Below are 27319 nucleotides of genomic sequence, written 5' to 3' on the forward strand. Positions count from 1 at the left end.
TATGACGTTTGGGGAAGGCGGTGCCATTCCCAGCTCAGGTGGCTGGACCTAGGTGGCAATTGCTGATGTGGGCATGAACTGGGGGTTTCAACATGGTGTCATTGTTCATGGTAGCGGAGAAATCTAGTAGGGTCCCTAGTCTGGTTAATTTGTTGTCTTTATTGTGTTATCATTAATATGTTGTTGTTATCAATAAAGCTGTTTATCCTTCCAAGAATTTGTGTGGTGTGGTTTTGGGGACTCGAGGGAGGAGACCTACCTGGGGCGTTGGTAAGTCAAGTGTTTACCATATGCATCACATTTCTATTTGTATACTTCTATAAAGGGTAAAAAGAAGAATGTTTTCTGTAATACTGGGGAATTCAGCTCAGGTTGAAGGAGTGGATGAGTAAGTGAAGGCGTGGATTCTGGATAGCAATGACTGACGTGAAAGTAAAAGATCCTGTGTCAAATCTCTGTCAGCTCCTTGTACTCTTGAGCAAGTTGAATTTAGTTAGACTGATGTCAGAGCCTTGGGCAGGTCACATGCCTTCCAGAGACCCATAAGAACTGACAGATCACTCACAGCCACACAGAGACACACAGCCACACAGATCCACTCAAACGAAGATACTGAACAGGGGCAGAGAGAGCAGCATCGCCACCGGCAGCTATCAAGTAAGAGAGATATCACACTTTCTTCGCTCTGTCTATCTATCAATATAAGCGTCTATGTATCTTATCTCCCTACCTGTGTGCAGCGGTCGCTGTGAGAGAGTATTCATTGTTTTTTCATTTACGAACTAACAATTGCACTTTCTTTTCTTATAAAGAAATAGGATTACCTAAGAAATCTTCTCCTATTTTTACAGCATACATTTTGCTTAACTCTATGTAATCAATCCTAAGAGCTGAACTTGCTATCCCCATACACTGACCTTTTTATCCCCATACACTGACCTTGTTATATTTTTTCTCAGTTTATTGATTAATACATTTTGATATTTTTTCTTTATTATATAGGTTTGATAATATTTTTTGGGACTGCTGGAACTTTTCCATATACTCATGTTCCCCCTTGCTATGCTGGTCCTAGGGGGCTTCCTTTGCAGCCTGAAATTTATATTGATTTAAATGATCTCTTATGGAGTGCTGTTTCCTTTCTTTTATAATACATAGGTATATCAATATATCTATTATCTACATATGTACACACACACACACACACACACACACACACACATCTATATATCTAGACAGTCTGGGATTAGATGCAAAGCCAGTCAAACCACTCACACACACATATATATATATTTATATATATATGTACAGTATATGTTGTGACAAACGCCCCTCTTTTGTAGCACTAACGTCTGCCTGGGATCTTCCCGACACAGTCTTCTAGGGTTAATTATAGAACAAACAGGATCATGCAAAGTATTACGTTGCTTAACTCAGGCTTCTGTCTGCTTTATTTTCATCCAAATCAGTGACTGCAGCTTTAACATGTGTAGGCAGGAGGCACTCAGACATTAACCTTCAGCGGTTTACTCATATCAGTGTTATAGCATTTCACACAGTATCACTTCTAAGAACCAAACCAAATTATATAAACAAAATCCTATCCCATTCAGGGATCTAACTACGCATGTTGAATCAGCCTCTCTAACTGCTGCTGGGCCAACTAACCTGGTTCCCCAGCTTAAAATAATGCCCTCTCATTTAGGTTCACTAGATAAAGCATAGTCTTTTAGAAACAGCAATACATATTTGTTTGTCTTATCTGTTCATGGTGGGAACTCGGTCCCAAGTATCCAGGCAAATCCTCTGCTACTGTGATACTTGGAGGGGCCGTCCACCCTGAACTAGATGCAGGGGAGCAGTGAAACCCCCAGCCTCCAGGCTCTAAGGAGAGAGAGTGAAATGCAAACCTCTCTGCTCTAAATACCTGTGCATGTGATTAGAAGAGCAGGTGAGGGAGAACTAGACCCATTGTAATCTGTGGTCTGGATTTTCCATCCACCAGCCTGAGTTAATGTGAAGCTGTGGAATGGATCATTTTTAACTATTCCTGCACTTTCTGACCTAAAACGGGGCAGAAAGCTGCCTAACATCTTTGGACTATGTCACAATGTATATATGTAGAGGTATCTGTACCATGTTATATATATATATATATGTATATGTATGTATGTAGAGGTATCTGTACCATGTTAGCCGATCTTAATAATCAAAAACAACCTAGTAGTCGATACCGTTCTGTGGCTAACTAAATGCTTTTATTTGTGCGAGCTTTCGAGATACACTGATCTCTTCTTTGGGTGATGTTACAATGGATAAAGCAAGAAATTTACTTTCAAACAGGTGTAACAGGTTTCCCCCGCCCTCTGGGAGATTGCTCTATTACAGAGTGTGTTGCGCTGGTTACCTGCTGGTTCACAGAAGCGCTGAGTCTCCGCCGATGTTAGTGGGGAAGACAGGACAGGCTTTTGGGGTGATGGCTGGTTCTGTCTTACTAGTGCAGGGCCTCCATCTCTTGCAGGATCCAGGAGTGCTGGAGGCAATCCCTGCAGGAGAACTCTCTTCTTACCCCCCTAATTAATTGCACTCCAAGGCAGGGTATATAAAAGAACTGGAACTTTATTCTCACACACAGAATACAGCCTTCAACTGATTCAATTGAGACATCGTATCAGAATTATAAGGAATGTAACAAAAGTTGCAAAAGGGCAATCAAATTAGCAAGATTTTAAATGTAAAAAGGATTGCAACAGAAAGTAAGATCAACCCTAAAAAGTTATTGAATTACCTTAATAACAAAACGATTAGAAAAGAAAATATAGGACCCTTTCAGTGTGAGATGGGCAGGCAGATTATTGGAGATAAGGAAAAAACTGAGGTATTGAATACATTCTTTGCCTCTGGGTTTACCAGGGAAGAATCAAGTTCAATAGTAGTACCGCAGGAGGAAGCCACAACCTCCATATTAACAAACAATTCATAGGGGGCTTGATAAAATGTAAGTAAAATGCAACACTTAGGATACTTAGCATACCCTCCTTCACTCATCATCTTTCTAACCTACCTTGGTTGTACAGTACCTACAATCAAACAAAGACACACGTGGGAAATAACAGTGACAAAGGTTTCTGCAGTACTTTCTGGCTTTCATTCATGTGAAGCCAAGTCACCTCCCTGCCCCTCAGGTGCCATATTTCTTCAACATAAGTTGCAGTAATTCTGAGAATAAGTCATACTCCTCAGTGTCATAATGAAACTATTCCACACAATAACCATGCTACGTGTTAGGTAAACAGACATTAAAACAATCATTTAGAATACTTTTCTACTGTAATCTTCCAGCAGAAAAATAAATGGTGAATGTTTCACTGTAAGGCCATGTATCATTAAGCAATGCTGTGCCCCAATGTAATATGTACATTCCGTCAGTGCTTACTGTAACTTGCATACCTCATATTGAGCATGAATCATCCACCCTCCCCTGAATGTGGCGTAGGCAACTAAAGGTTGCCTGTGATGCGCTAATGGCATGCATATATTTATAAGCGGGAACAATGACCTCACCTGCCTTTTGTTAACCAACGGTCAAATCTGATGAAGATGTTCACACCCCATCAGTGGTGGATACATTTCAGCTGTTACCGAAACTTGCATCTGAAAGAGTAAAAAAAAAAAAAAATTGTTTAAGTGTAACATTAAAGGAGTTGATTTTTTTTTAAATCAATTTCCGGTTCTTTCAAGACCGACCAGTAACACATTATTTACATGACTTATGTCACATTTCCACAGTTAGGGTCTCATCCCAGTACTTCAGGATCCCCTTCTATAGCTCGTCTTAGTTTCCTGGTTTTACATATTTTAGCAGAGGATGTTTTAGTGCACGCCACACCAGTTCTATGGGGTTCGAATTGGGTGATCTTCAATTATTGAGACAAATACAGTATGGTTATTGACAATGAACAAACAGTACTGGATTGCGCCTAAACATATAATAAGGACAGTTGGAATACCAACTATCTAAAAGTGTTAGTATACTTAGGAAAAGGAAAAAATATCACCGTGACTGTGATAAGCAAATAAATGTCCTAATCAGTCCATAGATGCTTGAAATGATGATGCTCAGCATATGCAAAAAGAGAAACAGAAAAAAACAACACAGTGTAATACTGTTAATATTATGAGCAGGCTAAACTGATAAACAAGGCAATGAAAAATTCCTCAGAGGTAGGAAAAAAGATCCACAAAGGAAGATAAAAAGAACATTTAATGATAAAATCTAAAAACATGTGCAAACAACAAAATAGCTCCACGCCTCACGTCCGCGAAAAGTGAAATCCTACTTACAGGAGAGTAGTAGGACATGTGCCTTCAATAGTTTGGAAGGCGCATGAAGGCGCATGTCCTACTACTCTCCTGTAAGTAGGCTTTCAATTTTCGCGGACGTGAGGAGTGGAGCTATTTTGTTGTTTGCACATGTTTTTAGATTTTATCATTAAATGTTCTTTTTATCTTCCTTTGTGGATCTTTTTTCCTACCTCTGAGGAATTGTTCATTGCCTTGTTTATCAGTTTAGCCTGCTCATAATATTAACAGTATTACACTGTGTTGTTTTTTTCTGTTTCTTTTTTTGCATATGCTGAGCATCATCATTTCAAGCATCTATGGACTGATTAGGACATTTATTTGCTTATCACAGTCACGCTGATATTTTTCCCTTTTCCTAAGTATATTAACACTTTTAAATAGTTGGTATTCCAACTGTCCTTATTATATGTTTAGGCGCCATCCAGTACTGTTTGTTCATTGTGTGTATTTTTTCTGCCTTGGGTGGTCAGAATGACTAGTGAGGCAGCCATAATATTAACACTGTAACATTTTTGTTTTAGTGGTTAGGTATATTATTATTATTATTATTATTATTGATATACACAAATAATATATTAGAAAAGCGCAGCACATCTGTTTTTTTCCATGGTTATTGACAAGCATAAAACAAGCACACACAACAGCACAGTACAGCACAGTTAATAGTATACGACAGTTTTTTATACATTAATTTATTTTTTGTCATTGTTTAATTCTTGTTTTCTTCCTTTTTTGCAGGCTAACCAACGTCAACACCTTGTTCGTGTAGGACACACATCCAGCGTTAGTTAAGGTAATGTGCGTTCCATTCAATTGGTGATACAAAATCTCACAATTATTTAACATTTTAAACTACACAAGAGACAGCAGAAGAACATGTTGGTTAAAGAAGATTTTATTACTGTAAGAAGATTTCACAAAGTCTTTATTATTAATGTCTAAGCTCTAATTTACTCTGATAAAAATGTACCGTATTGGCCCGAATACAGTGCTATGTTTTTTTTCCCCCAAAAAATGTCCTTCCAAAAACTGTCCTCGTATTATATGTGCAGCCTAGCACCTTTAGGGGCCTATGCAGAGAGCAGCGAATTTTAAAATTGGCGAGTTTAATAAAAAGTAGCTTTTTTGGAGAGTTTTATTCTCCATATGCAGAAATGTGCGAATTCTGCTATGTTTAACATGAATGCGTGTGGCGAGTTTAAATTGGCGAGATGCGCGCTGCAGAAATGTGTTAAAAAAAATTTGCGCCTTTTTTTTCCTTTCCTATGGCCGCGAGCGGCAGCTTCTTGCCAACTTTTCCTGTCGAGGCAAAAAGGAGACAATCGCGCCATTTTATTGGCGCGAACAGCCGCTAGATGCCGTTCGCGCCTCTCTGCATTAGGATATTTTTAAAACTGGCGAGATGGAGGTTCTCGCCAGCCGCAAGGCGAGTTTTAGAAATAGAAAAAAAAAATTGGCGCGTTTTTCGTAACTCGCCGTTTTCTGCGCGAATTTCTCCAAAAAATGGCGAGTTTTGAAATAGCGCTGCTCTCTGCATAGGCCCCTTAATGTTTCATGTAGAACACCTTCAAAACGTTAGGGTCGTATTATGTGCGAGACCGCACAACATTCGGGCCAATACGGTAATTCTTTAAATATACTTTTTAGTCATCGGAAGTTTTTGGGAATAAGGGATGGGTTACATTGTTTTCAGATTAAAGACACATAATACACAAAAATAGTAGCGCATGAAAGGAAACCAGAAAAAAACGAAATTAGTACATACATTTTAATCATAAAATATAATAAACAGATAAGCACAATGGATTGTATCAAAATGGAGGCCACATGACACTACAGAAAGATATGGACCACGAAGGTCAAAAGGAGCCCGTGACACACAGGGGAGTGGGGGGGAATCACCCAAACCCACACAGGGAGTCCCCCTAGTTGGAACAAGGGGAAGGGAGTGCTAAGGCTACCAGGATGGTAAGAAACAGACTTGAGCACTGAAAGACCTCCCGTGTGGCGTCCTCGTCGTGTCTCTGGACAGTAGCAGCAGCGCAAAAGACCGTCGTCACGGACATGCGACGCTGCGTGATGACATCACCTACGCATTTCGTGTCATGACACTTCTTCAGGGGATGGTCATAAGCTCTCATAGGGATGTTTAAATACCTCAATAGGATAATAGATCCACCAATGAGAAGCATCGTCTGAACAAATAAATCAACCTTCCAATCAGAGACCAATTGACATACATATACATGAAAACACAGAAAACACACCTTATGATGCATGAAAACGAAATAATAATGTCTATAATGGAGTGTTAATAAAATAAATAAAAGATGCTTTAAAAAGATATACATTTGCAAGAGATGGCCAAAAAGATATATGTTATTTCAAAACCATCGCAGCTTGCTTTTTCTACACATGGATCAGACCTAAGCTCGCAGAACCCTGTAAATTAATTTAATAATAGTAATAATGAACATGTAACCATTTCTAATAGCTATAAAATACAGAGTAAATATTATATGGAGATATGTTATCCCAATTGCAAGAGATGGCATATAGTAATTAGACCAAACTCATCGCAGCTTGCAATATTTTAACAATGGATCAGAGTTCAACTCGCAAGACCCTATATAAATATTACCGATATATACAATATATATATACACCCATATTGAACTATAACACAATGGGCAATATTAATTATTGGATTGCTCTTGGGATTGCATCAAACCAGTGCATATATATTTACATCATAAATAAAACCATGTATAAAACCTAATAAGCAACACCCATCTTAGGCATATTCACTAATAAAAGGTGACATACAGCTAAAAACTAAGTAAAAAATGAATATCATACAATATATTAATACAGAAACATTCCATCAAAAATTCTATAAGTGTTTGGTATCACTTGATTCCAACCTAATTATTTATAAAACAAACTTGTCCAAGAGCAAAATGAACATATATATAAAGATTAACATACCTCATGATTAAAATAAGGGAAAAAAGAGCGAAGATTGATGGGGAATGCAGGGTAGTTCAATTCCCATTAAAATGGGGACCATACATTGTTTTATTTCAAAAATGGGGCCAACTCAATAAGCTCATTAAGCCCTCCCTGTGTGGGTTTGGGTGATTCCCCCCCACTCCCCTGTGTGTCACGGGCTCCTTTTGACCTTCGTGGTCTATATCTTTATGTAGTGTCACGTGGCCTCCATTTTGATACAATCCATTGTGGTTATCTGTTTATTATATTTTATGATTAAAATGTATGTACTAATTTTGTTTGTTTTTCTGGTTTCCTTTCATGCGCTCCTATTTTTGTGTATTATGTGCTGAGTGTGCCCCACGGAGATTAGGAGCTGCAGGGAGGACTTGCAAGCCGAGGGAGAGCATTTGGAGGGACAGTGCGCTCAAATCCCTATATAGATTAAAGACACACTAGCGCCACCTATCATTACTGCAGAGTACTATGACCGCTGCAAAAAAATATTTTTTTGTGGCCACGACGCAGTAGTGGGTGTGGAACAGAAAATTCAAATAATTGCCAGGAATTTACACTTCGTTTAAAGCAGTACTGTAAGTGTTAGTACATCAGTACTCAAATCATACTGACATTGCTAATGCATTTAATGAATACTTTCTGGGGTGTGCCACTTCCTACCGCCAAAGCGCAACGGAACTACAAACATGAAGCCCAACCGGGGAGTACCCCAATAGCCCCACCCTCTCCCCACACTGCTCACATTGTGTCGCCGTATCTGAAGAGGAGATTACACAGGCGCTCCTCACGTTCAAACTAAGCAGCCAATGTGGACCTGACCTAATGCAATCAAAGTTCCTACATCTCGGTGCCCCAGCCATTGCCATCGCGCTTACCTCCCTAGTCCACTCTATCCTGTCTGCAGGCCATATCCATAAGACCTGGAAAACCACCAGAGATGTTTAGTCCTCAAAAGTGGGGACAAAAACATTGTCTCAAACTACAGGCCAATCTCACTTCTCCCAATTCTATCCAAAGTCATGGAAAAATGTGTCCACTCCTAATTAAGCTATCACTATACCAAGACAAATTTGCCTAGCCCCAACCACTCCACAGTAACCACCCTCTTAAAAAGTTTGCAATGAAATCCACTGTGGAATGGAAATGGTACAATATTCATACATTTTGCAAAATATACTGCTGATCATGCTATCTTGCTACTGCTGCGGCCGAGTTTATTCGAGCATTTGCCCGTTCTCGGCCGCAGCAGTAAACTGGCGCGTGCCGGAGGGTGCCGGACGCGCGCCGAAGCAGCGGAAGAGCGCCCTCCGATCGGGGCGCTCTCCCTCCCGCTGCCGGGTCCGCCGGGTCCCCCGGAACCCCCTGCCGCCGTCCCCCACATCGCGGGACACCAGGGCTCCCTCGGGGAGCCCTGGACGCGCGTGCAGGGGGCGCAGGCTCCCGATGACGCGTGACCGCGCGTCGGTGACGCGCGGCATGCCGAGGGGCGGCCACTAGCAAGCCGGGAAATCTCCCGGCTTGCGGATCTGGCCGCACTGCGATAAACTGTGTCGGTAGTGTAAATAAGCTTCAGTGCTCTGGAATAAGGGAGCATGCTTTAATGCAATCTTTAAACTGGTTTCACTCATAACCATCGGGTAGATCCCAATTTGTGTCTATCACAGGTTCTAACTCTAAAACCCTTAGATGTCATTGTATTGTATTGTATTGTATGTCTTTATTTATATAGCGCCATTAATGTACATAGCGCTTCACAGTAGTAATACATGTGGTAATCAAATAAATAACAGATAATATAAATAACAGATCATGGGAATAAGTGCTTTAGACATAAAAGTAAAATTTCGGAAGAGGAGTCCCTGCCCCGAGGAGCTTACAGTCTAATTGGTAGGTAGAACGTACAGAGACAGTAGGGGGGAGTTCTGGTAAGTGCGTCTGCAGGGGGTCAAGCTTTATGTATCGTGTTCAGAATATCCACAGTGCTATTCATATGCTTCTTTAAGCAAGTGTGTCTTAAGGTGGGTCTTAAAGGTGGATAGAGAGGGTGCTAGTCGGGTACTGAGGGGAAGGGCATTCCAGAGGTGTGGGGCAGAAAGTGAGAAAGGTTTAAGGCGGGAGAGGGCTTTAGATACAAAGGGGGTAGAAAGAAGACATCCTTGAGAAGAACGCAAGAGTCTGGATGGTGCATAACGAGAAATTAGGGATGAGATGTAAGGAGGGGCAGAAGAATGTAAAGCTTTAAAAGTGAGGAGAAGAATGGAATGTGAGATGCGGGATTTGATCGGAAGCCAGGAGAGGGATTTCATGAGGGGAGATGCTGAGACAGATCTAGGAAAGAATAGAGTGATTCTGGCAGCAGCGATTAGGATAGATTGTAGGGGAGACAGGTGAGAGGCAGGAAGGCCGGACAGCAGGAGGTTACAGTAATCAAGACGGGAGAGAATGAGGGCCTGAGTCAGATTTTTAGCAGTCGAGCAACAGAGGAAAGGGCGTATCTTTGTTATATTGCAGAGGATAAAGCGACAAGTTTTAGAAATGTTTTGAATGTGAGGGGCGAATGTGAGAGAGGAGTCGAGTGTGACCCCTAGGCAGCGTGCTTGGGCTACTGGATGAATGATTGTAGTTCCAACAGTAATGTGGAAGGAGGTAGTAGGGCCAGGTTTGGGAGGAAGTATGAGGAGCTCTGTTTTAGCCATGTTGAGTTTAAGGCGGCGGAGGCCATCCAGGATGATATAGCAGAGAGACATTCAGAAACTTTGGTTTGTACGGCAGGTGTAAGGACAGGTGTTGAAAAGTATATTTGTGTGTCGTCGGCATAGAGGTGATAATTAAACCCAAAAGATGTTATTAGGTCACCTAGAGAGAGTGTGTACAGAGAAAAGAGAAGAGGTCCCAGGACAGAGCCCTGGGGTACCCCCACAGAGAGATCAATAGAGGAGGAGGAGCTGTTAGCAGAAGAGACACTGAAAGTACGATGGGAGAGGTAGGATGAGATCCAGGATAGAGCTTTGTTCCGAATACCTAGAGTATGGAGAATGTGGAGGAGAAGAGGGTGGTCCACTGTGTCAAATGCTGCAGAGAGGTCGAGTAATATGAGCAGAGTGTAATGACCTCTGTCTTTGGCAGCATGGAGGTCGTCAGTTATTTTAGTGAGGGCTGTTTCGGTGGAGTGAGCAGTGCGGAAGCCAGATTGTAGAGGGTCTAGGAGAGAATAGGTGTTGAGAAAATGGAGCAAGCGAGAGAATACAAGACGTTCAAGGAGTTTAGAGGCAAAAGGCAGGAGGGAAACAGGTCGATAGTTAGAAAGACAGGTAGGGTCAAGCTTGCTGTTTTTGAGTAATGGTATGACTGTTGCATGTTTGAAGGAGGATGGAAAGGTTCCAAAGCAGATGGAGGAGTTAAAAATGTGTGTGAGCGTAGGGATTATAGTAGGAACTAGAGGTTTTGGAGATGGGAGGGAATGGGGTCAAGAGAGCAAGTGGTAGAGGGAGAAGAGGCGATCAACAGCGACACATCCTCCTCTGAGACAGTGGAAAAAGAGTCAAGGAAGGAAGGAGGAGAGTTAGGAAGAGGTGTAGGATGGGAGGAAGAAACAGAGGGGATGTTCTGCCGTATGGATTCCACCTTTTCCTTAAAATAGTCAGCAAAGTCCTGGGCGGAGATGGAGGAAGGAGAGGCAGCTGAGGGTGGTTTGAGTAGAGTATCAAAGACAGAGAACAGTCGGCGTGGGTTAGACTTGTGCATGTTGATTAGTGCAGAAAAATAGGCTTGTTTAGCTTGCGAGAGGGCAGAGTTGAAACAGGATAGCATACATTTGTAGTGAAGGAAGTCTGCGAGAGTATGAGACTTCCTCCAGAGGCGTTCAGATGAACGAGTGGAGGAACGCAGCATGCACGTGTGGGAATTTAGCCAGGGTCTAGGGTTAGATGGGCGAGTGCGGCAGAGAGAAAGCGGGGCATGTAGATCAAGAGACGAGGACAAGGCAGAGTTGTAGTTCCTGACCAGGTTGTCAGGGTCTGTAGCAGTGCTGAGAGAGGAGAGGGAGGAGCGTAAAGTGGACTCAAAGTCAGGTAAGTGAATAGAGCGCAGGTTTCTGCAGAACCGGGGGGGTAGATGGAGGTGGAGAAGGGGAGAAGCGAGATAGAGAGAATGAGATGGTCAGAGAGAGGAAAAGGGGAAATGGAGAAATCAGAGAGAGATAAGTTTTTAGTGAAAACCAGGTCTAAGTAGTGGCCATCCTTGTGGGTGCTGGCTGCAGTCCACTGTTGAAGGCCAAAAGAAGAGGTTAGAGAAAGAAAGCGGGAAGCCCAAGGGAGAGAGGGGTCATCAATGTGGCAATTGAAGTCCCCAAGGAGAAGAACAGGGGAGTCTGAGGAGAGAAAGAAAGAGAGCCAGGATTCAAAGTGAGAGAGAAAGGCAGAAGGGGAATGAGTAGAGGTAGGTGGGCGATAGATGACCGCCACATGGACCGGGAGAGGAGAGAAGATCTGGACAGTGTGAGCCTCAAAGGAGGGAAAAGCAAGAGAGGGGGGAATAGGAAGTGTTCGGTAACGGCAGAGAGAGGAGAGCAGGAGCCCCACGCCTCCACCCCTGCCATCAGGGCGCGGAGTGTGGGAGAAGGAAAGGCCACCGTAGGAGAGGGCAGCTTCCAGAGCAGAGTCATCTGTCATCTGTGGGGTCCCGCAAGGCTCTTTTCTGGGGCTCCTACTCTTTCCAGTCTACAATATTGATTGATCCACAGCTTGTAAGGAGCTTCAATACACATGTATGCGAATGGCACAATCTAAGATGCACACAGCCCGAGCCTCACTGACCTTGGACACACACTTCAATCTAATTTTTCAAGACTTGAATACTGGATTTCTCAAAACAAACTATTTTTAAACACTGTAATGATGGTATTTGGGACTAAGGCAACATTTCTAAAACTACCAACAACAGAGCTCCAATTCAGAACCAATTCTAATACCATCCTAGCCCCAATCACTAGTTTTTAGTGTCTGGGCATATTGCTTGACTCCCATTTAACATTTGGTTTACACACTGATACTCTGTCATCCAAAACCTATGCCAAACTAGGTGTACTTTATAGGAACAAATCGTCCCTATGTCTGCTGGTCAGAAAGCGTATCGCACAGCAGATGCTGATACAAATTATAGACTCTAGAGACATAGTATATGGCACGACACCCCAAACTCCTCTTTGCAAACTAGACACCCTCTACAATTCAATATGCAGCTTTGTAGTAAATGTATCTACAACTCACATCACTGCGAAATGCTCCGAGGACAAGATTAGCCATCACTTGAGTCCAGATGTAATGTATATTTTTCCTCCCTTGCCTTCAAATACTTTCTGAACAAGCTCCTCACCCCTACCACACGCAGCATTTATCACAGGAGATCTGACTCCAAAAGATTATCCACGGTTCTGAAGTTTAATAAAGTATCCGGCCGCTCCTCCTTCTCTTACCGTGCACCTCACACCTGGAACAATCTACCTGAGACTCTCAAAACCGCCTCCATTTTAAGTCATTTTAAGACTTCTGCTGTCTCACAGGTTAATCTGGTCTGTAACGGTTACATACTGTACGCCTATAACATATATTATCTCTAACTGTCCCTGAAATGTCTGTAAATATAATGTTTAACCTTGTTCATGTAATGTAACTATGTATTGTCACTGAAGACCAGGTTATTTACACCTTTTTTACCAGGATCATTCATTGAGCAAAACAAAGTAGAGAAATAAATTGTAATTTATTCGGCATAAATTCGCTTACACACAATGAAGCACAAAATACAGATGAAAAGACGCAATTACTTTGAGGCTCGGGTTGAAAACTAGACTTTCCTAGGTGCAGGGAACTCTATGGGAGAGTTTTACCCTGACCGGGACTTAGCCCGGAATCTCCTGGAACCTAAACCGGCATAAAACTCCACAAGCCACCGCTAATTTCATTTCTGAGATCTTGGGCGCAAAAGTCGGGACTTAGTCTCTGGCGGGCAGGCTTTTCAGGCTTGAAATCGAAGCCGGTTATTTGCTATTACAAACAGAGCATCTTTGAAAATCCCGCCCGTGCTCTTTCAGCTCAGACTTTAGGGGAACACACAATCTGATTGGCTCATAGCTTCCTAGGGTATTTTCTGCTTCATTCATAAAATAGAAGCAGACCGGACAGCCAATCAGCGCATGGGAACTTTCTCAAGCAGCCAATCAGAGCCAAGTCGGGTAGAAAAGTCGGGTCAGCGGGAAATTTGAAATAGGTAAGGGACATGCGCAAGCGTGCCACATCTCCCCCCAGCTATCCCAATGCCATTAACTCTTAATGTCATTGTCATTTATGTCATTCTGGGGTTTAGGATGGTTTCCGGCAGGAGGATGGGAGGAATACATCAATTTATTCTGTAGATAGAGGGGATGAAACACAGACAGAGCTCAGTGCTACATCCAATGAAACTTATACACGGTACAGTGCCTAAATATATATATAGATATCTTTTGAATAAAATGATCTTTTAGTTTAACATTTTGGTCAAAGTGTTGTACGCCCTTGAGCCTCTACACGGCAGACCACATCTCAAGGGTACCTAACACTAAATAAATTCTTAATAGCCTGTGCATTACCAGGAAGAATGATTTATAATAAATCTATCAAAATTAGTTGCATAGTTCTAAGTCTGATTGAAGCGCACGCACATCGCATCACAGCTTGTCTGAACTCAGCCTTAGTAACCATCAAGCTAAGGAGATGTTGAATATCCCGAGGCTGCCATTTGTGTTTAGACTCTTTGAGTTCTGACTATTACAACTAGTTTGTGATTAAATCATTAAATGTAGCACTATTTACACTTCTATTTGTACTGATGTGGCACAAGGTCCAAGACCTAAGGTAGATAAAGTTACTTGACCATTAACTTTTGTGCTGGAGAACATGTTTTAATCCATGCCCTTGTGATATGATCCCTAGTATTGATTCATGTATACTAATTTCCTTGACTACTATATTTTGCCTCTTTTTATAATGTAAATCAACATTTCACTTTTTTTATTTACAGCCACCTTAGATGAAGAGGTCATAGCCTAAGGTCCTCTCTACATGGCGATGGGTGAACCAAGAAAGGGGAAACGGACTTGGGTCAGCGTTGTACGAAGGATATTGACCTTTTCATTTGCATTGCTAGTAGTACTGGGTGGCGTGCATTGCACTTACATAGACAGTATCTGTGTAGGGACAGATGAGTATCGGATCCCATCTTTTGGCCTGTATGGGGCATTCGTAGCCATGCACCTGATCATCCAGAGTTTCTTTGCATTCTTGGAGCACCGGAAGATGAGGAGGGTTAGTCAGACCTGCAGTTACACCAAAACTGTGGCCTTGACCATCTCAGTCTACCAGAAAGAACCAGCCTATTTACGAGAATGCCTGGAGTCTGTTAAGAACATCCAATACCCTCCTGACAAACTTAAGATAATCATGGTCATTGATGGTAACCGAAAGGAGGACAGCTACATGATGGATATGTTCAAAGAAATGTTTGAGGGGGAGGATGTGGGAACGATTGTCTGGGAAAACAACTATCATTCTTGGGACCCAGAGAAAGCTGCCGAGAGCCTCAGTGTTATGGGGATGCAGGAAAAATACAAACACATGGCTGGAATTCAATGGAATAGTGGAGATAACCAAGAACTAGGTGTGATTGATGAGGGGTTTATGGAACCCATTCAGCAAAAGGGCAGCCAAAGGAGTTCTGACTATGAGAACACGAGTAGTGTTAATCAGGAGGTATCTGAGGACTTCCAGGAGACAGACTTGCCCATTTATGATGAAATTGAAATTGAGGATCCTACGAGACAGGAAGTTGAGCACCTGATCAAAACCAAGCGGTGTGTGTGCATCATGCAGAAGCAGGGAGGGAAGAGAGAAGTCATGTACACACCTTTAAAAGCCCTCGGGGACTCTGTGGATTATATCCAGGTAAGAAGCTTTCTCTGCAGCAACAGAGAGTGAGAGAAAGAAACCTTTTGTTCTTCTATGTCTTGGCTGGTCTCTTATTCATGCTGTCAATATTCCTAACTCTCTGTTACTTTGTCTTTAATCAATTATCAGCTACTGTAATTTGTATATTCTCGCTGTGCATATTTAGATGTTTCACTCTGAGAGATATCACTGTGTCCAATGAGCTGTTTCTTATGGTTGTGCTTCAATATCTTTTTCTGTATTGCCACTCCGGGAGGTCTTTGTTTCTCATGAGGATCCTCTCAATGTCATTAGATCTTTTCTCTCATGGGCTCAAAAGGATCTCTTTACGATTCTAAATGGCAAATAGGTGTTTCCTCTTTGGCTGGCAGTTGGGTATAAGTAGAATTATTTTTGTGGCTAGTAGGGCTCTCCTCTCTAGGTTTCTACATGAGGTCTTATTAGGACTTCATGTAGACTTCAGACTACATGTGAATACATGGCTCCAATTACAGTGGGGTCTTTTGGGTGAGTAAGATTTTGATCTATTTTCAGATTTGTAACTCAAACACCAAACTCGATCCATTGGCTACCGTAGAACTAGTGAAGGTCCTGGAGTCCAATGAGCAGTATGGAGCCGTGGGAGGAGATGTCCGGATCCTGAATCTTTCCGATTCCTACTTCAACTTCTTGAGCAGCATGAGGTACTGGATCACTTTCAACGTGGAGAGAGCCTGCCAGTCCTACTTCAACTGTGTCTCCTGTATCAGTGGACCCCTCGGTAGGTCTCTTTTTGGGTTTGTCATCTCTGGATATAGGCAGTATGCACTACAGAAAAATTGCTACATAGTTACAAAGTTACATAATAGATGAGGTTGAAAAAGACATCACGTTCATGCTAAATTTAGCTGACAGATACTTTATCCTATATTTGTATTTACAGTATATTGATGCAGAGGAAGGCAAACAAAAAACCTCAGTGAAATATCATCCAATGATCTCATAAGGGGATAAATGCATTCCTTCCCGACTCCAAATATTGGCAATCAGATTACTCCCTATATCAACATCCTTCCCATGTATACTTATTTCGTATATCCCTGTATATCTTTCCTTTCTAAAAAGATGTCCAACCTTTTTTTTTTAACATATCTATTGTATCTGCCATCACAGTCCCCAAGGGTAATGAATCCCACACTGTAACTGCCCTTACTGTAAAGATCCCTTTCCTTTGTTGCTGGTGAAATCTCCTTTCCTCCAACTTTAAGGGATGGCCCAGAGTCCTTTGTACTGCCCGTGGGATGAATAGTTCTTTTGAAAGCTTCTTGTACTGTCCCCGAATACATTTGTATATAGTTAGCATATCCCCTCTTAGACGCCACTTTTCTAATGCAAATAAATCTAATTTAGCTAGCCTCTCCTCATAAGTTAGATTGTCCATCCTCTTTATTAATTTGGTGGCTCTTCTCTGCACTTTCTCTTGTTCCATAATGTCTTTTCTAAGGACTGGTGCCCACATTTGTACTCCATATTCAAGGTGTGGTCTTACAAATGCTTTATATAGGGGCATAATTATGTTTACTTCCCTTCCATCCATTAAACCTCATTTGCCATTTACCTGCCCAAATTTCCAGTCTATCCAAGTTTTCGGGATAGAAATTACATCCTGCTCTGATTTTACTACCTTTCACAATTTAGTGTCATCAGCAAAGATGGAGACTTTGCTCTCTATGCCATCCTCAAGTCATTTATAAATAAGTTAAAAAGCAGGGGTCCCTGTACCGATCCTTGAGGTACTCCACTCACAACTTTAGCCCAACCTGAAAAAGTTCCATTTATTACAACCCTCTGCTGTCTGTCCTTCAACCAGTTTTCAGTGTAGGTGCAAATATTTTTACTGAGTCCAATTTGTTTTATCTTGTACACTAGCCTCTTGTGTGGAACTGTATCAAAAGCCTTTGCAAAATCTAAGTAGACCACATCAACTGCATTACCCTATTCTATATTCCTACTTACCTCCTCTAAGAAACTAATACGGTTAGTTTGGCATGACCTTCATATATCCATGCTGACTATTATTAATAATTTATTTTCCATTAGGTACTTCTAATTATCATGTACTAAACCTTCAAGTAACTTCCCCACTATTGATGTCAGGCTTACAGGTCTATAATTCCCTGGTTGTGATCTAGCTCCTTTTTTAAATATAGACACCACGTCTGCTTTACATCAGTCAGTGCTACTGGGCCTGTGGAAATTGAGTCCTTGAATGTTAAATGTAATGGTTTGGCTATTACTGAACTTAACTCCTTAAGAACTCTTGGGTGTATGCCATCTTGGCCAGGTGCCTTATTTACTTTAATTTTATCAAGCTGCCTATGAAGTTCTTCCTCAGTTAACCAATTGTTCATTAATATGGAGGTTCTGGTTTCCCCCTGCAGCACTACTATTGAAATTGATTCTTCCCTGGTAAACACAGAGGCAAAGAATTTGTTTAATACCTCAGCTTTTTCCTTATCTTCAATAATCTGCCTACCCATCTCACACTGAAAGGGTCCTATATTTTCTTTTCTAATTTTTTTGTTATTAAGGTACTTAAAGAAGTTTTTAGGGTTGATCTTACTTTCTATTGCAATCATTTTTTCATTATCCATTTTTGCTATGAACTTATAAAACATTGGCCAGCCAGCATAAAGTAAATTAAAGTTGTACTTACCCATGCCAGGTTGAAGGCTGCCCTCATCCTCATCTCCATCCTCCGCCTCTTCCGTGGGCAGCAACATTAAAATAAAAAAGACTAACTACAGGCCAATAAACTCTTAATCACCTTAGCGGTTGGTAACTGCTATGGTAATAATGGGGTTAACATCCTCCCCTGCTACCCACCCGGGTGGCCTAACCATCCTCCCCTGCCCAACTACTCCCACCCCTCCCCTCTATCCATTGATTTGTCACTGTGGTAAACATTCCCACAATATGGGCATGGATTGCCACAATGTGGGCATGGATTGCCACAATATGGGCATGGATTGCCACAATGTGGGCATGGATTGCCACAATGTGGGCATGGATTGCCACAATATGGGCATGGATTGCCACAATGTGGGCATGGATTGCCACAATGTGGGCATGGATTGCCACAATATGGGCATGGATTGCCACAATGTGGGCATGGATTGCCACAATGTGGGCATGGATTGCCACAATGGCAATGAATGAGCAACCTAATTTTTTTTTTTTTAAATTTCAATACATTACAATTAATTAAAAACAAACATTTGCCAAAAAAATTGATTGATTGTGAATGTGTTTATCGATACCCATAAGGGGGCATAGATAAACACATTGCCAGTCAATGGGTATCCTAAAAAAATACATAATTAAATCAAATACAATCAATGTGTTTCTTACCTTTGTGGGGATGAAAATTCACCCTCCTCATCCAACTGCGGTGCCAACTCTTGCCCCACGACGCAATGATCCTCATCAGCAGATGCACAGAAGCCCATAATAATTCTAAAAATAATCGTTTCTTCTTATATAACGCTGCTAGTTTTACGTAGAGACGTTTTACATACACAGTCCCTGCCCCGTAGAGCTTACAATCTATGTTTTTTGTGCCTGAGGTACAGGGAGATACAGTGACTTGCCCAAGGTCACAAGGCGCCGACACCGGGAATTGAACCAGGCTCCCCTGCTTCAAACTCAGTGCTTGATAGCCTCTGGTATTACAAAGGAGTCTCCGGCAAGTTGTTTAGTTTTTCTTTTCATCTTTCTTCTCTTCTTTGTAATTCAACAGGTTAGGTCAAGGAGATGTTGATCTGATGGCTTCTTGGGGTAAATGAGACGGGATAAACCTTATATAAGGCCTGCGATATCACATTTGACTGATAAATGGTACATCCCCAATCCGATTGGTTAGTGTACCATGTGATGGCTTCCATTTTTGTAACGCTGTGACGTCATCTTAAAGGTGACTTCACTACAGCAAAAAAAAAATGGAAGCCATCACATGGTACACTAACCAATCGGATTGGTGGATATACCATGTGATGCCTTTCCTTTTTTCGAGTGATGTGACGCCATCAAAAAGGGAGGCATGCTTCCTGATTGGCTATCTTCCCTCCCTTTTTAATGATGTCACATCACTCCAAAAAAGGAAAGGCATCACATGGTATATCCACCATTCTGTTTGGTTGGTGTACCATGTGATGGCTTCCATTTTTTATTTATTTTCTGCTGAAGTGACATCATCTTAAAGGGAGGGAAGCCTATCCTACCTGATTGGCTGATGTCCCTCCCTTTATGATGATGGCACACCATAAAAAAATTGAAGCCATCACATGGTACATGTGCCTTATAAAAAGCCTGTGATGTCTCGTAAGACCCCAAGAAGCCTTCGGATCAACATCTCCTGTCCGGGACCTCACCTGTTGGATTACAAAGAAGAGAAGAAGGAAAGAAGGAAAGAAGAAAAGAAGGAAAGAAAGAACGAACTTACCGGAGACCCCTCTGCAATCAACAGAGGATTATGGACTTCTGCGCATGTTGCTGTTGAGGATCATTGCATCGTGGGGCAAGAGTTGGTGCCTGTGACGGTGAAGGGGTAACCAGGCTCACTAATAAAGGTTAAGACTGTTTGGTAACCTCTGAACCATATATTTGGGGCTCAGGTATGTCAGCTCTTGAGCCTAACTGTTGTATAAGCATGTTGTAAAATTATGCGACCATAAAGAATGTTTATGTTTTTACCTTTCCAGGAGTGCCAGCGAGCAGGGATTGCTAGGCTATGAGTTTCAAGGGGGGGTTTGCGGAGAAAGTGTTGTCAGATTGTGTCTAGGTAGTCGGGGTCCAGAGTTGCTGGATACCCCAAAAATGTACCCAAGAATCATGCTTGATTTACGGATACATGTAGGCACATTGTCCCAGCAAAATCTCCCCTTGAAAATGCTTGTGTGACTCACCGCTAGGATTCCCTGCTTCAGCACAGACCAGAAAGGTAAATGAGACATAGGGATGTGAGGTGTCGCTGGAACGGTCAAGGCATCCCAGGTAAAGGGAGATACCCAGTTAATGCCCAGGTCTCCCAGAACCTGGTATAGGGGTTCTGAGGTGCTCCAACTCTATATAAGGTTGTGAGGAGTTTTAAGTCTAAGTCTAGTTTATAGTGTATGGGGAATATGGCTAGTAAGAAATAAAGTGCAGCTTTGCATTCTATTCTCCATGCCAGCAGACGTAGGATAGTGTATATTTTATTAACAGTGTGTTTTAAAATACATATAGGGTTTGTGCACAGTATAATGAGCTGGGACTTTCAGGACCAATGTTCTGACAGGCCACTGGGCTACCAACTTGGTGCCAGTGTGTCTACTCAGACATCGGACATGAAAGCCACAGAGGTTGTCAGAGGTGTGAAGGACATTTGGGCAGGGGGTTTAGGCTGAGCACACACATCCTGGGATGAATGGAAGTCCTCGGGACTACCATTTGCCCCACCGGACTGTGAGGAGCCTAGCCCAGCGGGTGGCTTCTGAATAGTAAGTGGCTAAAGTAGCAAGCTTGCGCATGCCCTTGGCTGATTCAGAAGTCCCACTTGCCCGGCTTCAGTAGACTGGCAGCGCTCTGATTGGTTGGTGAGAAAGTTCCCACGCTGGGATTGGCTGTAGTATTTCATGAATGAACTCAGAGATACTACACGAATCACTCGGCCAATCTGGTCATCAGATTCTAAGCGCCAGAACAGCAGCGGCAAATTTGAATGTACCAAAAGATGCTCTGAAAGAAATAGTGTCATGGTAGAGAGGATTTGGCCCGGGATTAAAGGGTTACACACCATTAGTCCACCCTCTACTCTCATCAGGGAAGCAAGGGGTTAACTGGACTGAGGTCCAGTAATGTGTTTTGCCTTGCTTCAATATCCAAATGTTTATTCCCCTGTGTAAAGGTATTGTGTTATCCTGGTGTTTGCACTCACACATACACAAGGGTTGATGCGGGAGGGAAGGGGTTAATGTTAAAATAGTGATTATAGCCCTTTGTGTAATTTTCCCGCCTTTTCAGGCTCCATTTTGCAGCCGTCCATAGGTCGCCATTGAGCCTCCATGCTTTCTTATGGCAGAAGTAGCGGTTTTGGACCTGTTTTCCAGCGACGACCAGCAGGTGGCGTCCGAGAGGAGGAGCGGCGGTTTCCCATTGTAAGTCAATGGGCTCATTGACTTCAATGAAGATTCCTCAACGCCTGCCTCGAGAAACAGGTTGGCAGCCATCCAAACCGCAGACCACACAAGCGGATACAATGTCTTTTAAAAGAGTTTAATCACTACGGTCAAGTTCAACGACAATTGGCGTGGGAATCTTGGGTTCTAGGGCCCCTGGGAATAAAGTTCTTTTTGTCCCTAACCCCTAGGAACCCCCACACACGATCCACACCGGGTCCGGGAATGAGGGACCCCCGTAAGGGGTCGAGCGGAGAAGGAGGGTCGCACCATTGAATCTAATGGCGGCGGGCGCCATGCATTGTCAATGGCGGCGCCGGCCATTGATTCCAATGGGAAAAAGCCGCATGGCGAAAAAACGACTAAGTGTAAAATGTTGAAATGTGTAAGTCCATATCTCCGGTTCTGGAATGACCAGAGGGATGGGATTTGGGTGACAGGTAGCCAAGGTTCCGGCTTTAATGCATGCCCATTCCCAGCCCCATCAGACCAACCAGACGGAGTGTGGACGCAGGTAAAGATTTGTTGAATTTTCTCATAGTCTTCAATGGCGGCGGTTCCTCCATTGAAAGTCTATGGCGGGAAACTCCATTGACTACAACGGCGGAGTTGCTCCATTGAAACCCACGGCGGCGGAGCCCGTTGTTTTCAATGGGGATTTAGTGAAACGCTGAGATTTCTTTTTAGCGGAGATTTTTATAATAAAATATGAAATGGTTTATGTGATATTTGTATAACTCCGGTTCAGAAGGTCGTAGCGGGCTGAAATGTGGACCCTATAGTGTACCACTTCCGGCATTAAGGTCTGGAAAGTTTGGACCCGCTGGACCTACCAGAACCGGGTATTTTAATATGTGTAGGTATTAAAATGTATATGGGGTTTTGGGTCTGCTCTGACAATGCAGACCCCCATCTGCTATGCTAATAGGGCAGGGAGAGCATCCTGCAAGAATTAACATAGCCCGGTGATCAAAAGGTAATTGCCCTAATTGTTTATACTGGGGGCAGGAACCAAGGAACTGAGTGTTTTTAAGTGTGATACTTCACACTTACAATGGAAGCCAAAATCTGCTTCAAAGAGATTTGTGCTAGACAGCTTGGCGCCTTGAGTGTAAGAGAAGGGTTGAAATGGTATATAATTCAGAGTCACCCCTTACTCAATGGTCTTCATGGTCTTCATGATCTGCATGTATTGCTGTGATGTCTTCATCTGAAACTGAATTATGGAAGAAATGCCCATCCTGTATCCTGATGACTTTTCTTGTCCTAACCTTTAAGTAAGTGTCCATATTTTGTCTGTTATTTGTATATCTCGTGTGTTCACCTTTTTCAAGGAATAAATTATATTTTATCATATCTAAGTCTCGTCCGGTTCAACCCAGTTATATCTTTGGTAGTGTATTATTATAGCCTGTCACAAAGCTCCCGTCACAAATAGCAAGAGACCTGTTTCAGAAATATCAAGGCAAAATATTTTCTAAATCCAGCTTTTTGGGACGAAGTTCTCAAAAAGAAATGTAGCGGTTGCGGCTAGGATTGCAAGCCGAATTTAGTTCCAGGACGTTTGGAGCTAACTCCCGGTGAAGTGATTTCAGCACCTCCGGAGGAAAGAGAGCGGTGGCGCCTGGAACTTCCTGCCCATTTGAGTTCCAGGACATTTCGAGCCAAGTCCCGGTCAACTAAAGACTTTTGTTCTGCGTTCAATTCAACTAGGAAAGTCTAGTTTTGTAGCCCAGACCCTCAGTAAGTTTGTCTTTCGGGTGTAGTTTGTGTAACATTGTGTGTATGCCTTTTCCTATGAATAAATTTACAATTTATTTCATTTACCTGTTTTGCTCAAGGAATGATCCTAGTAAAAAGGTGTAAACTGCCTGGTCTCCTGTGACAGTGCCGCAGTTGGATGAGGATGGCGCCATGTTGAAATTCTCCTGTAACACGTGGAGTACGGGGTCACCGAGGCTGAAATTAATGCAGTTAAGCTCCGGAGACCTCTTGCTTCAATACAGTGTTATTAAAATGAACATTAAAACAGCGCGATCGCCTGTAAGAGCGGTGCACAGAGATGTAGCGTCGTCTACATGTGCAGCTCTTCCAGACTGCTGGAGCATCATTTCACTCATTAAGCAAACACAAATTAGTGTGATTTGGCATTTTTTTACCAAACGTTACAAAACTTACGATTTTTCTTAGTGAATATCGTTTTTAAACCAATGTAATAGCGTAGGACCATGCCAACCCGATCGGTAATGCACTGAACTTATCGAAGTTTAGTGAATCGGCCTCTGAGAATCTAAACGCCTGCCCCGTCTTTTCCATTCCCCCCCCCCACCTGTTTATTTAGCCACATTGGTTTTGACTTATTTCCTTTATACTTATTAAGGGTATACACTGATAAGTGTGCTTTTCTAACAATGTTTTAAAGACTGCCCGTTTATCTTCTACATTTTCCCCTGCAAAAACATCATCCCAGTGTATTACTTGTAGATTAGACCTCCGTTTATTGAAATCTGCCTTTCTAAAGTTTAAGGTCTTTGTTGAACCCAAGTAATCTGTTTTTTGATCATTTATTTCAAATGAGACCATGTTATGATCACTGTTACCCAAATGTTCCCGAACTTGAATATTTGTTATTACTTCTACATTGTTTGATATAACCAAATACAGTACAGCCCCTTTCCTGGTTGGTTCCTCAATAATTTGGGTCATGTAATTGTCTTTAAGCACCCCCAAAAACCTGTTTCCTTTTGTTGTAATGCTAATCTCATTGCCCCAGCTTTCTGAATAGCTACACATGCAAACTCGCTTGAAAAGTGCTCTTACCTGTCAATTATTACAATCACCCATTATGCAAACATGACCCAGTTTTGATGCCTTCTCCATTTGCAAAAAATATTTTGTCTTCCTCAATCTCACAGATATTTGGTGGTTTATAGCATAGCCCTTCAAACATTTTCTTTATACTTTTACCTCCACTGCTAATTTCTATCCACATGGTCTCTACATTTTCGTAATTCCCTTCATAGACATCATCCCTTATAATAGGTTTTAGATCAGGTTTAACATATAAACATACTCCACCTCTTCTTCTATTTGCTCGATCCTTCCAAAAAAATTGAATTACCCTCTAAATTAACTGTCCAGTCATGAGTTTGATCCCACCATGTTTTACAATGACTGATGTCATACTGCTCACTTGTAGCTATTAATTCAAGCTCCCCCATTTTATCTGTCAGGCTTCTTCCATTAGCAAGCATGCATTTGTTTTTTTTCAGTCTGTACTATTATCTTATCTGCTCCTTCCTTTCTATGCCAATTGGGTTTAGTCTTTAGAAGTTTTCTAGCATTATCTGTATTTAATATGGGTGTCTCCCTGCCAAACTCGTACTTGCCCCCATTCTACCTCCATGACCCCTTGCTATTTCCCAATCCCTATCTATTCTATTGACTTTGTTATCTGTTTCTTGTCCCTCCCCCCTCCATCCTAGTTTAAAATCTCCTGCAACCTTTTTAACATTCTCCCCCCTAGCACAGAAGATCCCTCTTCATTGAGATGCAATCCATCCCTAGCATAAGGATTGCACCTCTCAGAAAAGGAGTCCCAGTGCTCTAAAACCAAAAACCTTCCTTGCTGCACCACTTTCTTAGCCATGCATTAACCTCCCTAATCTCCGACTGTGTCCCTGGGGTAGCGCATGGCACTGGTAGTGTTTCAGAAAATACTACTATCTCAGACAGAGTATGGTGCACCCGATTATTGCTCCAGAGCTGCAAACTCGGTATGCCCCATGTGTCACCATAAAGGAAAAGCTTTGTCTGCTAATATTTCCCTTTGATCTATGTCGGTCTGTAACCACTATTTCTTGACTTCATGGACCATAGGACCTATGATAATCTGTCTCTCCATTCACCTGTAGCTGACAATTGTTTCCCCAAACACTCAGGGCTTTACCGGAATGACCTTCTGCAGCAGTTCCTTGAGTACTGGTACAATCAAAAGTTTTGGGGTTCCCACAGCACTTTCGAAGATGACCATCATCTTACCAATCACCTGCTCAGTATTGGGTATGCAACCAAGTAAGTATAATACGTAAATTAAAGTAAGATGAGTAAGATGTTGAGGTGCTGGAGCAAGAATTAATCAATACTCCATTAAATCCATTAATGACGAGTGAGAGTCAACAGTGAATGAGACTCACACCGAATGAATAGCTGCTTTTTAATAAGTAACAAATAGTCCCAGTGAGTGATATTTGACAAGTGTCTAACCCAAACTTTAACCCTTTAGGTACACTGCCCAGTCTAACTGCTATTCACAGACCCATGCCCAGTTCCTGGTTTGGCTGAAGCAGCAGTCTCGCTGGATCAAGTCCTTCTTCCGGGAGTGGCTATACAATGCCGTGTGGTGGCACAAACACCACTTTTGGATGACCTACGAGTCAGTCATTTCTGGGATCTTTCCATTCTTCATCATAGCCACGGTGATAAAGCTCTTCTTCAGCTGTCACTTGTGGGACATTCTGTGGGTCCTCATCTGCATCCAGCTCATTACCACCGTCAAAGCTCTCTACGGCTCCTACCTTTGAGGCAACATGGTCATGTTATTAATCTTCCCATATGCAGTCCTCTACATGATGGGTCTCCTCCCCACCAAGTATTTTGGCATACTCACCATGAAAAAGAGCAGCTGGGGCATGTAGGCACAGGAACAGATGGTGTGGAATTATATCCCACTACTCCCACTGTCCATCTGTAGGGCCACTCTGCTGTCAGGTCTCATCTACACTATCATCATGATGTCTTTGTTCACTCGAAGAAGACTCATTGAGGCAGAGAAGACAAACTTCATCTATGGCTCCATTGCTTATGTCAGCTACTGGATGTTCGTGAAAAGTCTCTACTGGCTGTGAATCAAGACCTGCTGCAGAAAGAGATCTCATGACTATGATATTCATGAATGAATAGGATGAGAGTCCAGCTACAAATTGCCAACACCAGATCCATCAATCTGAGCATCCTGTCTCCATCAGGAACCAGCACTGGCAGCTTTGGGGATGGACACATAACAAATATGGAACAATATACACCCCTGAATGTACTCTATTCCCCCTTATATTTGCTCACTTATACCTTTCCATTATAACACTACCGTGATTCCAAACCTCTACTCCGTGCATTGGAAAATGCTACTCTGCAGGCTGTGGGAACATGGTAAGGAGGGTGGATTAGAGCTGTAAGGGACCATTTAATAGCTGGCACAGGGGAGGCTCTGGGAATGAAGCACTGGTTACTGTGTGAAAGTATATGGGGAAATCCTTAGGACAGTAGTTGTTGAAGGAACACAGGGCACAAACGAATTTGGAATAACTAACTCATTTATTGAGCCAAACACAACGTTTCGAACTTATTGGTCTTTATCAAGTGACATCGTGGCATAGATGTGACAGTGGGGTGACAATGGAATTATAGCGTTGGTTGCAATACCGGACAGAAACTCTAGTAGGCGCTAGTGAGCTATTGTGTCTTCAAAATCCAAAATGCAAGGTAACCCGTCCCTTATTCCCGTTTATTTTCGCACAATCCGATATCACACAGTATCATGCTGTATGTAATGGTATTGAAATGTATGTAATGTATTAAATGAAATGTAAAACTTGAGAAGACTAAAAAATAGATTAAAATAAGAAATATTTTTATTTCATAACATTAGGCTTTATGAATAATGTAATAAAACAAATGTCTTTGCTCTTCTTCAAAATGTACAATGTTCTT

The 27319-nt window shown here is 42.2% G+C and overlaps 1 protein-coding gene across 1 annotated transcript; it reads left to right on the forward strand.

Moving 5' to 3' along the window:
* Window positions 1-562: 562 nt before the first annotated feature.
* LOC142497923 (hyaluronan synthase 1-like) lies at window positions 563-27276 on the forward strand. Its single transcript, XM_075606377.1, has 6 exons — window positions 563-657; window positions 5104-5158; window positions 14434-15353; window positions 15891-16116; window positions 25492-25624; window positions 25836-27276. Exons 3-6 carry the CDS (start codon window positions 14475-14477, stop codon window positions 26131-26133), a joined length of 1536 nt encoding a protein of 511 aa, XP_075462492.1. The 5' UTR covers window positions 563-657; window positions 5104-5158; window positions 14434-14474; the 3' UTR covers window positions 26134-27276.
* Window positions 27277-27319: the final 43 nt, after the last annotated feature.

Source organism: Ascaphus truei, chromosome 6 (assembly GCF_040206685.1).
Source record: "Ascaphus truei isolate aAscTru1 chromosome 6, aAscTru1.hap1, whole genome shotgun sequence".
Classification (NCBI taxonomy): domain Eukaryota; kingdom Metazoa; phylum Chordata; class Amphibia; order Anura; family Ascaphidae; genus Ascaphus; species Ascaphus truei.